At 38.5% G+C, this 13,402-nt stretch overlaps 1 protein-coding gene across 1 annotated transcript; it reads right to left on the reverse strand.

The window, feature by feature from the left end:
* Positions 1-2,864: 2,864 nt before the first annotated feature.
* Positions 2,865-11,528, reverse strand: pyya (peptide YYa). The gene is made up of 4 exons (XM_059348199.1): positions 11,428-11,528; positions 9,149-9,336; positions 3,645-3,725; positions 2,865-3,556 (listed from the first exon to the last, which is right to left on the reverse strand). The coding sequence occupies exons 2-4, from the start codon at positions 9,334-9,336 to the stop codon at positions 3,532-3,534; spliced, it is 294 nt and encodes a 97-aa protein (XP_059204182.1). The 5' UTR covers positions 11,428-11,528; the 3' UTR covers positions 2,865-3,531.
* Positions 11,529-13,402: the final 1,874 nt, after the last annotated feature.

The following is a 13,402-nucleotide window of genomic DNA, read 5'->3' on the forward strand; positions in this document are numbered from 1 at the left end:
AGTGTGACGATTTGCTAGCAAAGTGTACCTAACAAAGTGGTCTTCTGCTGCTGTAGCCCATCTGCTTCAAGGTTGGACGTCTTCGCCATGTCTACATACCTAATTGCATTGAGCTGATACCATGTGATTGGCTAATAAGATATTTGCCTTAACAAGTAGTTGAATAGGTGTACATAATAATGTATATCCATTTTAATCCATGAAATTGTAATTGGAGCAGCTCTAAAAATTAATGTAAATGAGCAATTATGCTACTGCTTAAACATGCATGTGCAAGATGTCAATTTATAATATTATATATGTAGACCATATGTCAGTGGACTTTGCCTTCAACTGAGAAATGTGGTTGTATGGTTAGACTTCAAAATGTTGATAGGCAACTATTTGAAGAGGATAAAGAAAAATCACTTTTACAATTCCCAGTGAAACCGTGGTCAAAAATAGTTTTATTTTGTATGTCTTTCCGCCAGTGACCATAGTTTTTTTATTGTCTCAATACAAAGATGCTCACTGAGATGTTGCTAAATTAGGCTCAGGAATTGGAATACACCATGTCACTTTGCGTGATGCCCACATGTATAAACAGGAAGAATACACTCATAATAAGTGGTTATTTTTACAGAATCCTGAAGGGACATAAAGACCCCAAGAAGAGCGATGGGCTTTGAAGCCAATTTTTGTACTGGCCAAAGAGTTAGAGAGCGGTAACAGTTTTCAGGTCCGTCACAGCGTGTCATTAGGCCCAGAAACACTTTTGCCTATAGACTAATATTGCGATAGATAGATCAACAGATTTGTATGCTCAACTAAAAGTAGTGGGGTATGGGTGGGTACAGGTTGCCAGGAAATCACAGGGCTGACTACATGTTTTCTCCAACTAGTAGTGTTGATGTTAGACCTTCTGATTTCTCAGTACCCCCAAAGTCTATTGCTCCCCGAAGAGACTAAATCTACTGGAACTTTTCATCAGCCTTTTCCTCTATACTGTCTGTCTCGACCATTAACCCTCGCAGTTTGCTCTGAAAAAAGAGGGGACCTTTTAAATTATGTATAGGGAAAATCACCGAACAGATGTTTCGGAAGATGCAACCCAATGGGTAACCATGTGACATTGAAGTGAGAGGTCCATATAGGCTGCCAGTTCTTTAATATCAGGGCCATTATAATAAGGTCTGTGACTAATAATAATATTGTTGGTGGTGAGTATGATAGAATCAAAAAGCAGCAGTAGGAAGAGTAATAGTAGCAGTAATAATGGAATGAATAAGACTAATGCTAATAGTAGTAGTAGTAGCAGTGAATATAATACATTGAAAATAACAGCAAATGTATCTGTACTAATAGCAGTAATAAAAAAAAATATGACTGATAATGGTGATAGTAGTTGTGGGTGCCAGACAGGAACACAGCAGCAGGTGCAGCCACAGTCCAGGCCCAACCATGATCCATGGCAATAATGTTTGCATTAGTGAGAATTAATAAATACTACTACTAATAATAATTAATATTATTATTATTATTATTATTATTATTATTATTAATAATAATAATAATAATAATAATAATAATAATGATAATAGTATATAATACATGAATAATAAATAAATTAAAATAAAATAAAATAACAAATAGTCCCATCCAAATGCACCATTTCCTCCTGTTTGAGGAAACTACATTAACCAGCTGTATAATAACTGCTTATTTTTTCTTTTCTTTTAAAAAATAAAAATAAAAACACTACAAATAGCACTTTATATGTGAGAGCCATTTTTAAAGATATACGATTTCAACAGAAGCCAGAAGGCTTTTTAGTCAACCGAAACAGACAAGGTTAGGGAGATAAAGTATTGAGAGATGGACGAAGAAATTGGTGTTTGGTCTTTTCTTGGAATTTGTTAACAATATATTATGACACCACCATCTTATATAAGGAGGACTGCCTTGGCCACTGTGGTGGACTCAAGCTGTCTGAGGGGCAGGGGCGAAACAAGTAATAAGGGCACGAGCAGCATGTGATGGGGCACCAGAAAGTTCTTTAGTATGTCTCAGCGTATATGGCACTGCATCACATCATGCAACACCCTAAGGGGCTCTTTATCATGTTTTCTCCATTTACGGACTTCCTTGAGATCATTTTATTACGTTTTCCCCATTTAATGGCACCCTCAATGGCATTCTATCAGGTTTTCTCTACTAAAATAGCACCCTAGGGAATGTTAAGGCACCTTGCGAGTCACCTCATTATATTTTCTCCATTTAAAGGCCCCTCATCATGTTTTCCCCAGTGGAAGGGCATCATAGATATGTTCTTATCATGTTCTATCTACGACCCTGGTTTCAAAAGAGTCGGGATGCTGCGGCAAAACATAATAAAAATAGACTGTGATGAAATGCTAATCCTTTTTGACACATGTTTAATTGAAAACTGTAAAAGACAATTTATTTAATGTTTTTAACTCATAAACTTTATGTTTTTTCAACAACATCCAGGAATGCCACTAACTTCTCTGAGCCCGAGCTCATAAGAGATGGACTGATGCAAAATGAAAACATTGAGTCCACATTAAATATTGTTTATGGAAATCCTGGACGTTGTGTCCTCCAGGCTAGAGAAGAAAAAGACCATCCAGATTGTGACCAGTGCAGAGTTCAAAAACCAACATGTGTGATGGGGTGGGGGGTGTAAATGCCCCGGGCATCTGTAACTTCCATGAATTAATGCTGAATGCTACATACAGATTTTGGAGCGACATATGTTGACATCCCTGCTTATTTCCTCTCTCCCACTGTGAATGTGTGATATGACTATGGAGACCCCAGACTGTTGAACAATTGAAATCTTATATTAAACAAGAATGAGAAAGAATGTTGCTTTCAAAGCTTCAACAATGATTGTCCTAAGTTCCTGAATGAGTGGTTTTGATAGAATATGTGACCCAACAGTGGTAAACATGTCCCTGTCCAAACTTTTTGGGAAAATGTGGAATTGTAACTTTAATCATCCACTATCCAGAGGGGTTCAGACGAAGATTTATTAGTACAATAGTACAGTCTACACACTTACAGCATCATTCCATGAATCCCCCGGAAAAAAAACATCCTGACTCAACAACACATTTTAATCACACAGACCGGTTTTTATTCTTCTTTGCTGATGTTACTTTTTACAGTAGCAACAGTAAAATAAGAATTTCCTCCTATTAACTGTGTTGGACACCATGGAGGGACGTCAATGCTCATGCACACACACACAGACACAGTTCCACCTTCTGATTAGTAGCTCTGATATCTATATATATGTATAGATATAGATATTATTTCAATAGTAAATTATGTACAATTTTGCTGTAATGAGAGTGATGTGAGACAGTGACAAGAGAGACAGAGAGAGCTAGTGTTCTGGTCAGTGATGGTCTTCGGTTGGGGTCGGGTTCAGGGGTCAAAGGTGAGAGGCACATATTGGCCCCTCCAGGTGCATTGTGGGATGCCCCCAGAGGGAATGCCTGATGAGGAGGAAGATGGGTGGGGGATTCACCACATATAGGAGTCATCATATCTGTGGAGGAACAAAAGAAAGAATGTCTACTGCTTCCAATGGGTTCATTACAGGTCACATGACCACTTCAGCTCGTGTGTGATTTTACCGTGATCTCTGGTCTCTGTTGCTGTCACCACCAAACAGCAGCTCTGCAACCACATCCTCCTGAGTTGAACGCTTTCCATACCTGGTACAGAGATAAGAAGACAACATTTTTGCATTGCAGGCAAAAAATTGGATGGATTGCAAAGAAATTTGGTCGAGATATCCATGGTAACTAGAAGACAATTCTACTAGCTATGGTGACATGTCTCAGCAACTGTTGGATGAGCTGTCATTAAATATGGTATTGTAAAGGTCTCAGGTTCGTAGATTGGAAGCCCACAAAAAAAACGGAGAAAAAGACTGGTCTCAATGCAGGAGGCAAGTTATGCAGCGCTGGACTCAGACTGACATCACTCTGCAGGATCCCAGTCAGAATGAGCCCCGATCTCTGTAATTATTCACACTTCATCTTCTACAGAAGTTGGACTTACATGCAAACCGAGTTGTTCTTACAGGCATGTTTCTATGAGCTACAAAGCCTAAACATGATTGTAGTCACATCTTACTTCTGTGAGAATACAAACTGTCTGTGCTCCCACAGGCAATATCTGTGAGAAACTGTGGAGCAAAACACAATTGCTATCTGATCTATTGGCCTTCTTGTGTGTGTGTAAAAGGGTGCCATTTCCGATTCTGGATGAGTCTTATCATTCTTGTGATAAGGACACCAGGTGTCCAAGAGAGCTGCAAATGTAAAACCACAGAGCCACTTAACAGAAAGTTTACTTCCTAATGTGTGTGTGAGTTTATGTGTGCATATGTGCGTGAAACAGCGCCATTCAACACAACCCCTGCAGTGCGACCTGCAGTTCTTCTGTTTTCCCATCAACCACCTGTTCCACCTCCCACTTTGCCTCCAGCTCCCAATCTTATGCTTCGTTACTTGCATAGGGAGGTGTGTTAAATTCTTGCCCTGTAGGAAACCAATCAAACCGCTGTGTCTCAGCTGTCACACAGTGTGACACATCAGGTTATAAAATGTTATTCCCTGTGATAATGGCCTGTCTGCATCCGAATATTTCCCTGAGTCTCCCTGGTTGCTCCTTCTTCTATTTTCAATCTGTCTGACTCTCCATTTGACTCCCTTTCCCCCACGTATCTGATTCTGTTCATGTCTTTCTCCTTTCTTTCTTGCTCTCTCAGTTTGTCTTTTGCTCTCTCCAAAGCTAAATTATGTCACTAAGCCATATGAATTCAAATGAAAGCAATACCCAGCCATCTTTTATTAAAATTGTATTAAATTGTATTGTATTTTCTGCTCATAACATTTAAATTCAGAGCAGCACTTTCAGTAAATCTCCTGTGAAAATCACCAACTGCTCACCAACTACCTTTATTCTTACAGAACTTTGTCACTATTTCTTTTACAATGCATACCATATTGCAGAGACATTTGCAGGAAACTTCTGACAAAACTATTAGAAAACTAGATATTGTCGTCATAAAGTTCTCTTCCAAAAAGTCTGCATGCTAGCTTACCAAATAAAGACAGTAGCAAATACAGATTCATACGCCCTAAAGATTTGCTTGTGAGATGTTAAATTAAGTAGTGGAAGTGTTAGTTGAAGTTTAAGCAGTGAAAGGGTTTGAAGTGTCTTATGTATATGTAAGAGTTAAAAGGCTGTTGAAATTAGTTGAAATTCTTCTAGAGGAATCCTGAATTCTGGTGTAAAAATACTGGAATCAGCTTTAAAAAATTACAAATTCTAACTTGTAAAATTCCCCAGAAAACTTTGGAGTATATGACCTCATTGGGAGCTACAGCTCTGATTTTCCAACAAGTCCTCCAAACCATATGACCACATAGATTGTTTGTTACCTAAAAGAATTAATCCGCAGAGGCATTTTTCAAAATGAGCACCCCTGCTGGTGGCAGGAGATCAACACGTTCTCATACCTTAACATACCGTCCGCCATTTAACCCTCCTGTTATGTTCGTTTCTCAGGAACAGCAATATTGTTAGTAGGTCAGTTTGACCCGGGGCATGTTTAATTATCCAAGAAACTAAAAAATCCAAATAAACATTATTTATAATTCATAAATAACTCGTGGTTCATGGTTCAATGAGGATAATTCACTTTTTTTTTTTTTTTTTTAAAAATGCATGTTAAAACTTTTATTTTATGTGCATTAGAAGGAATTACATAAACAATACAATAGTTTTACATGACATTGATTTTTTTTTTTTTTGGGGGGGGGGGGGTTGTTTTACATTTTTCTTTTTTTTCTTTTTATGAAAAAATACTTTTAACAATATTTTTTAGATTTTTAAACTTTGAAATGGGTCAACATAACAGGATTGTTAAAAAACCTTGTTACCGCAAAATGGTCAGAGTTTGATTAGTGTGTCTTTCCTAATTGAAATAGCCACTAGAGTTCACCACTAACTACAAACAGCCGTTATAAGCTGCTTTTCAAAACATCTTATGGGTCGTTTTTGAGGGGACAGTCTCTGATTCTCATGGCTTTGGTAAAGACACCAGTGTATTAGTTGAGTTATTCAAAGCACCTCACTGCCCAGATCCATCAGTTTTATCCAGCATGAAGCTGACAGCCATCATATTCCCCAGCATTCTCCAAACCGTCATATAAGCATTAATTTACCTTTATCACATATGATACGTCTTCATCTGCAACTCTCTAGTGAAATGTAAAAACCCTCTTCTGTAAACCAATTGACTCTGAATGGGATTATGAGTCTTCTTTAAGACCAGTATCTAAATATCAATGACCTATTTGGCTCTCATGAAGGAGACCAGATAACTCAAAAGCCAGACTGCCTCAAAATCAAATATTCCATCTGGCGATTCCGTACCAGGGACTTTTATACCTGAGAGCAACAGGCCTCGGCTCAGGCTCCACTAACTGGATTTGGGATTCTTTCTTGGCTCCATCTGTACCAATGTTATTGCTCTGGTCCTGTTGATTTGGAGGCCTGGAGGTTTTTGAGAGTGGCCAGTAATCTAATCTACGGAGCTCCATGTGCGAGTGAAGTTTTTTTTTTTTTTTTTTTTTTTGGAGGCCTGGGGTGCGGTGTGTGTGTTGTAAGGGGGATCACACATTGACAGAGCTTCAGGCTTAACTGTGAGTGTGAAACTTGCTCTAATGGCAAACAAAGATTTTGATTTAAGAAGCAAATGGGAAGAAGAAGAAGGAAAAAAGGCTAACTCAGTTCAGCTGCTGATATACTTTTATTAGCTTAACACCTGAAAATCAGTTTGAGGAAGGGTTCATTTTCAATTTCAGGGTTTCCACATATGATCCATTCCACTGATGGATGATGTATAACCTGCTATCTTTATGAAGACCCTCCATAACATTCAGATTTATCCTCAGGTTCTGTAGAACAATGACGAGAAGAAAGTAGAGTGGTTTGGCTAAAGGGAGGTTAACCCTTTGGAGTTTTGGGCTATTTTGTTTTTTGAAAACTTTTCATTCTGCCTGTAAATACCACTTTAAATGTTTACCATGCCATGTTGGCAACATTTTTTTCAAAACAACCTCGTCTTTATGACCTGATAATTATTAATTTATTAATTTATTCATTTTTTTACTTACTGTTTCAACATTTTGAACCCCTAAAACAATAATGCTCAACTAGAAAATTTCCTCTGGGGAAATTCTGAAAGGGCCACGGGGGCTACTGCGGGTGTGTGTACACTATGATAAGATTCTTCAGAGATTTCAAACTATGCCCTTTAACCTCAAAAAAGTGTCTGTGTGTAAATGGACCTGCACTTATATAGCGCTTTTCTAGTCGCTTTGCGACCACTCAAAGCGCTTTACAATACAGACTGCGCTCATTCACCCTTTCACACACACATTCATACTGGTGGCAGAGGCTACCCTAAACGGTCCCACCTGCCACCATTGGGAATCGATTCACACACCGATGAACACAGCACATCGGGAGCAATTTGGGGTTCAGTATCTTGCTCAAGGATACTTCGACATGTAGGCTGCGATGGTCAGGGATCAAACCACCAACCCCTCGGTTGGGGGCCAACCAACTCTCCCAACTGAGCCACAGCCGCCCCACACACCCTGTGTGTGTGTGTGTGTGTGTGTGTGTGTGTGTATGTGTAATTAAAATCACATAAAGTTACCTGTGTGTGTGTGTGTGTGTGTGTGTGTTTGTGTGTGTGCGTAATTAAAATCACATAAAGTTACCTGTGTGTGTGTGTGTGTGTGTAGCGAAAATCACATAAAGTTACCTGTGTGTGTGTGTGCGTGTATGAAGCATGTGTATGCATGTGTGAGGAGTGTGCGCACTTTAGTGCATGTGTGTGTGTGTGTGTATCTGTAACTGTAATCACATCAAAGATCAAAGGCAATCAGATCAAAGCAATCAACAGAATTAACTGCAGCTGTTAAGGTTCCGAAAGTGTGACAGCAGAGGTGGACAGACTCGAATTTATGGCCTCGAACAGAAAGTATTTTTGGCAAAACCATAATACCTATCATTGATCCGACTTCACTTTGAGCGTCCCGAGTTCTTCCTGAACGTCTACATATGTTTGTTTTTTTTTCAGAAAAATGAAAAAATAGCTTTGTTAGAGCGATCTAAAAAAACTGTTACATCTCCCTTCTTTTAAAAATCTCCCTGCGTTTTTAATATGGGAGCCAATGAGGCTGTTGGTGGTGTTGGTGGTGTATCTGTGCGTCCTACGCCCAAACTATAACTCTGACAGCTTTACCAGAGGATTGTGAGTGAGAAGACAAATTTTTCTACGTTTCTATGTATAAATTATTTCTGTAGAGTGGAATTTGCGGCCTGGAGCGCAGTTTTCAAATTAATTTTTTGACAATTTATTCTCTCCCTCTACACTCTGGCGATGATGTCACACACTGTGGCACGAACATTCCGTGCAATACACACCCATTATAATCCCAGAATTTCTCCAAAAATGATCATGTTCATTGAACAGGGATTGATAAAAAACTATATGACCTATCGAAACGTGGATAAATACACCAATACACAAGACTTGTGTCTACTGTTTAAAGTTTAAATGGAGTCTCTAGGTGAAATTATGCCGGAGAAGTAGACGTTTAAAAATCTCCAATTATTACTATCATCATCAAACAAGAACTGGCATGGAGTTTCAAGCCAATACTTTAGAGGGTAGTTGACAGTAGGTCTAGACACCGCTTTGTTTTTACGTGGTGATGTCACAAAGAAGTTATGTGACTCGATCACACCGTTGTTATCGGTGACTCCAGAGAGTCAATCTAACCTTTTAGGGAGAGCAGCAGAGGAACCCCAGATTTCTATCTTATTTCTGCCTTCCCTATAGTTATATAGTTATACAATAATATAATTACAATATCTAGAATTTAGAATTATTTCTTACGATTATTCATTTTGGATGAATTTCGGATGAATTTCTATTTTCCTGATAATGTTGTTTAGCTGCCAAATTTACAGAAATATACAACATAACAATTTACCACAAATACCTGTGCCATATACAGTGTGTGTGTGTGTGTGTGTGTGTGTGTACCTCTGCCTGGTGATCAGATTGATGTAGTGTCTCAGGGCGGTATAGTACTTGGCCAGCTCCTCAGGTGGGGCATCCTCCCCAGGGTTCTCAGGTTTTGGGGGGTAGGCATCTGCCAGCGTCCCCAGACACACCAGCACACACAGCACAACGGCCACCATCACTGTCCATGGCTTCAGCATCACGGCCATCTGTAACAGCAAGTAATTAATCCCATTACACCTCAGAAAACTGAGGGAAATTGAGTGATGGAGGCGTAAGGGCTGATAAACACATCTTCTCTTTCTCTTCTAATGGAAAAAATATTGGTGCGTGTCAAACCTCTGTGGGGTGCAGGGTGGAAAAACAGTGTAATTTGTCTTTCTAGGAAATGTCTACTTAGGCTACACTGGCTGACAAGAAAAAGAGGGGTGTGAAGCTGTTGAACAAGTCAATATGTATCATGTAAAAGCCACAGACTGACTTATTGTCAGACTCCCCTGGCTGAGTGTTGTTGAGCTCCTGAGGAAGATGAATAAAATGGATTGCCTCCAGTGGAAGAAACTCATTTCACGCATCATCAGGGGTTTTGATGGTTGTCATGGAATGGACATAAATTATAGCAATGTGGTGCACATCTGAGATGTCTTGATAAAAACTCTGTATGCTGTTGAGGCTGCTCGATTTCCTTTCAAGTGTATAATAACCCAGATTCAAAAAAGTTTGTACATTGTCCAAAATCATTTGCTCATTCTAATTGGCATATATTCAGTTACAAACTCTACAAAGACAGTATATTTTATGTTCAAACATATAAACTTTTGATTTTGTAAATGAACACTGAATTCAGAATTTTAGGCATCCTGTTTTTATTTACATCCCACTTTTTTCGAATGGGGGTTTAATGAGGAAGCTATATTAATTGAGCTTTTGAGCTAATATTATCATTGAAACTTCTTCTACCACTACTTCTAATCCTACTAGTAATAATAATAATAATAATAATAGTTGTAAGCTGCTAAAATCTTAGGGGAGGAAACAATAAAACCTCTAATTTGACATACCTCCAAATCAATAAGAACACATTACAACTAATTAAAAGACTCACTCAAAAGAGATCACTGGCTGACTCATAATCATAACTGCTCTGTGGTTGCAAAAACATCAACCAAGAAATACTGAAAAAGAGAAATAGTATAAAACCTTTAAACCTGCCACTACGACACTGTTTACCAGCAAAATAGCCTAATATATATATATATATATATATATATATATATATATATATATATATATATACGTGTGTGTGTGTAGCCAACTTCTACTTGAGCTTCTCATTTAGTTGTTCCTCATAATAACAATTGAGTCGTGGAACAATAAATTCATTATGAATTATTAGCTCCTCCTTGTATTTATAAAACCTTCATGCAAAAACCGTGAATCTCTTACCATAGATCGCCTATGTTACAGATACATTTTAACGTTGTCGCCTCTTTCTACTGCTGCCTGCAATGCTTTAAATGAGAGATTTTTTTTTTCCTTTTTTAATAAGATTTTAATTTTAAAAAAATAAAAAAATATGTATTATTATTTTTTTAATAACATTTTTACATTTTTAAATAACATTTTAAGTGATTATTTTTAAACGATATATATAATTTTTTTATTTCTTTATTTAATAAAATGAGCGAGTCATCTACTGTGTATGTCTGCATTAAGATGTGTCATATGTCGGCGCTGTCCGTGGTGCTGAACGCTCTCCCAGCAGCAGCTACTGGAGAAGATCTTGCTTCTTCTGAAACTGACTGTTAGCGGAGTTACCAAAAAAAAAAAAACAAGATGAGAAAGCCAACATAAGAAAAAGACGTGTACTAACCTCCTGCTTTTATTTAAATATTTTTGCTTATTAAATATCACATCCTAAGAGAAATAAAGTTAATGAAGTCATCTTAAACCATTAGTCTGACGTGAGCTTTTGAGAGTCGGTACCAAAATAGCAGGGCGGGGTGCAGTTTCAGCTTTTCCGCAAAAGTTGAAAAAATCCTAACAAAATATTTAGACATGGCAAAGGGGCTTTTATTTTGAAAATATTACTCATAAAAGCTAAATGCGTCTCATATTACTCGAGCAACGTGCATTCCTCTTCAAAAGGGTCGTTTTGTAACTTCTATTTCGGACTTTGCACAGAATACGGCAAACCAAGTGTGTCCAAAATTAAACCACCCTTTCTCATATTGAAATCAAACGCGCCTTTGTCATCCCTGTGAAAACACGAATAAAGAGTGTGAAGAGTGAAGACGTACCTTGATAGGAAGTTACAGGTAGAAGTTGGAGCCACAGGTGGAGGACTGTTTGTGCTGTCTTGTCTCTTCTTCTATCAGTCTTTACTCTGCAGGTCGCTGCACGTTGCTTTCAAACTCCGACAGAGGTGATTTATATAGTTTAGCAGCACCGGAGGAAGGAGGTGTCGCACCATAGCGCGTGTGCGTGCGCGCGCGCGTGTACGTGAGTGTGTGTGAAGCAAAAGGGTGTGTGAAGAGGCCATATGCGTCAGTTGGTGATGATGATGGAGATATTACGCATCACGCAGTCAGTCCTGTGTTTTTTTTAAATGTTTTTGGGCCATGACACTCAAAGCTGCATCATTGGTGAGAAAACCAAACTGGGTCCACCATTGCTAAATTGTTCTTTACTGCAAGACTGAACATTCCTACCAACTCTAGCAGCACCTCCACCTGTGACCTCTATTAAAAGAATAGAGAAAAATAAATGTCTGCATGGAAAATCGATAAATTATCAACAAACATGTCCACAGTAACTAGAAAATGTCATAAAAATTAATTAACTGATTTTGCCATGTTAAAATGATGCAAATTGGATCTCATAATAATAGAATTCATTTCATTTTCATTGGATCAGATGTGCCCAAATTTTAATATTTGGTCTTATAAATACAACATCTAAATATATAGAAATGTAACCCATCTTCTCTACCCTGTTTACACTTATTAATTTGGCAGAAAGGATGGTTCTGGTCTGGGTCTTGCCACTAGGCGGAGCTCCGGTCTTTGAATGACAGGCAGGCCGAGATAAAGGCATTTTATTGGAAAGTAGTCATGGTGATGCACAGTCTTGGATCTCTGAAGCTTTGACGCACAAACACACGTGCACCATGGCTTCATGCATCATTTGATTTTTGTCACTTTTAGAATAAACAATTCACACCAACCAGTTCAACCTCAAGGCCACTATGAATACGGGGTTGGTGTTCTAGAGAAGACGGGGCTGGGAAGGATTGATATATAAATAAAATAAAATAAAATAAAGCCAGTGGGTTATATATCATTTCTACCAACTGTCCAGCCCTTCCCAGAAGGTCTGGGTGGGTGTAGAGTAGAAATGGGGACACTCATGTCTAAGTCCTCCTAAGGCAGTTTTTTTCTTAACCTTTTTGACCCCCCAGAATAATCAGGTAGGTATTTGTGACCTCCCACAAAAATGTTGACAAGAAAGAGCTGCAAACGTTTGCGTAAACAGCTGTTTCAATGCCCCTCCTGCTGATTTTGAAAGATTATTGTGAATGTTGATTCTTCTTCTTCTTAAATAATTTATCCATTTAAGACAGTTTTGTTTAGCTCTGTTTAGTTTCAACATCTACCACATAGTGTTCCAATGTGATTCAGCTTGTGGAGTTTTGATGCATTCCTTGATTTTTTTTCCCAGTGTTCAGTGTTTTTTCTCTCCCACTGACCTCATCACACAAAATTTAACACATAAAAGCTAGCACTTCATACAGCAATGTAAAAAACACATTACACAGTTTAAAATATGTTATTTTTAGTTTGAAACCACCTCCACAAACATCTGGCAACCCCCAGAAATGATCTTATGACCCCCTTTGTGGTCTGGAGCCTCATGGTGAGAACCACTCTCCCAAGGAAAAGAGACATAATAAATTATTAATGGGTGTTGGCAGGTCCACAGCAGCAGACAAAGCCATAGTCTAGGCTAAACATGAACCAATGGTGATGTAGTTGGTGTCGAGCAGGATCACAGCTTGAAACCCATGTGATCCGTGGAAACCATAGACTGTGTGGAGAAAGGAAATCACTGTAAAACATTGAGGCCTAAATATCCCAGATACAGGCTCTGCCATCCCGCACTGGTGACGTCACACAGTCTGGGCAGTAGTGACAAAGATCGGAGCTAGCTGTATCGAGTTCCAGCCCAAACACCAGCCCTACCAATCATTAGTGTATTTCAGCTGTCAATCATGAT

The sequence above is a fragment of the Centropristis striata genome, chromosome 13 (genome assembly GCF_030273125.1).
Source record: "Centropristis striata isolate RG_2023a ecotype Rhode Island chromosome 13, C.striata_1.0, whole genome shotgun sequence".
Classification (NCBI taxonomy): Eukaryota; Metazoa; Chordata; class Actinopteri; order Perciformes; family Serranidae; genus Centropristis; species Centropristis striata.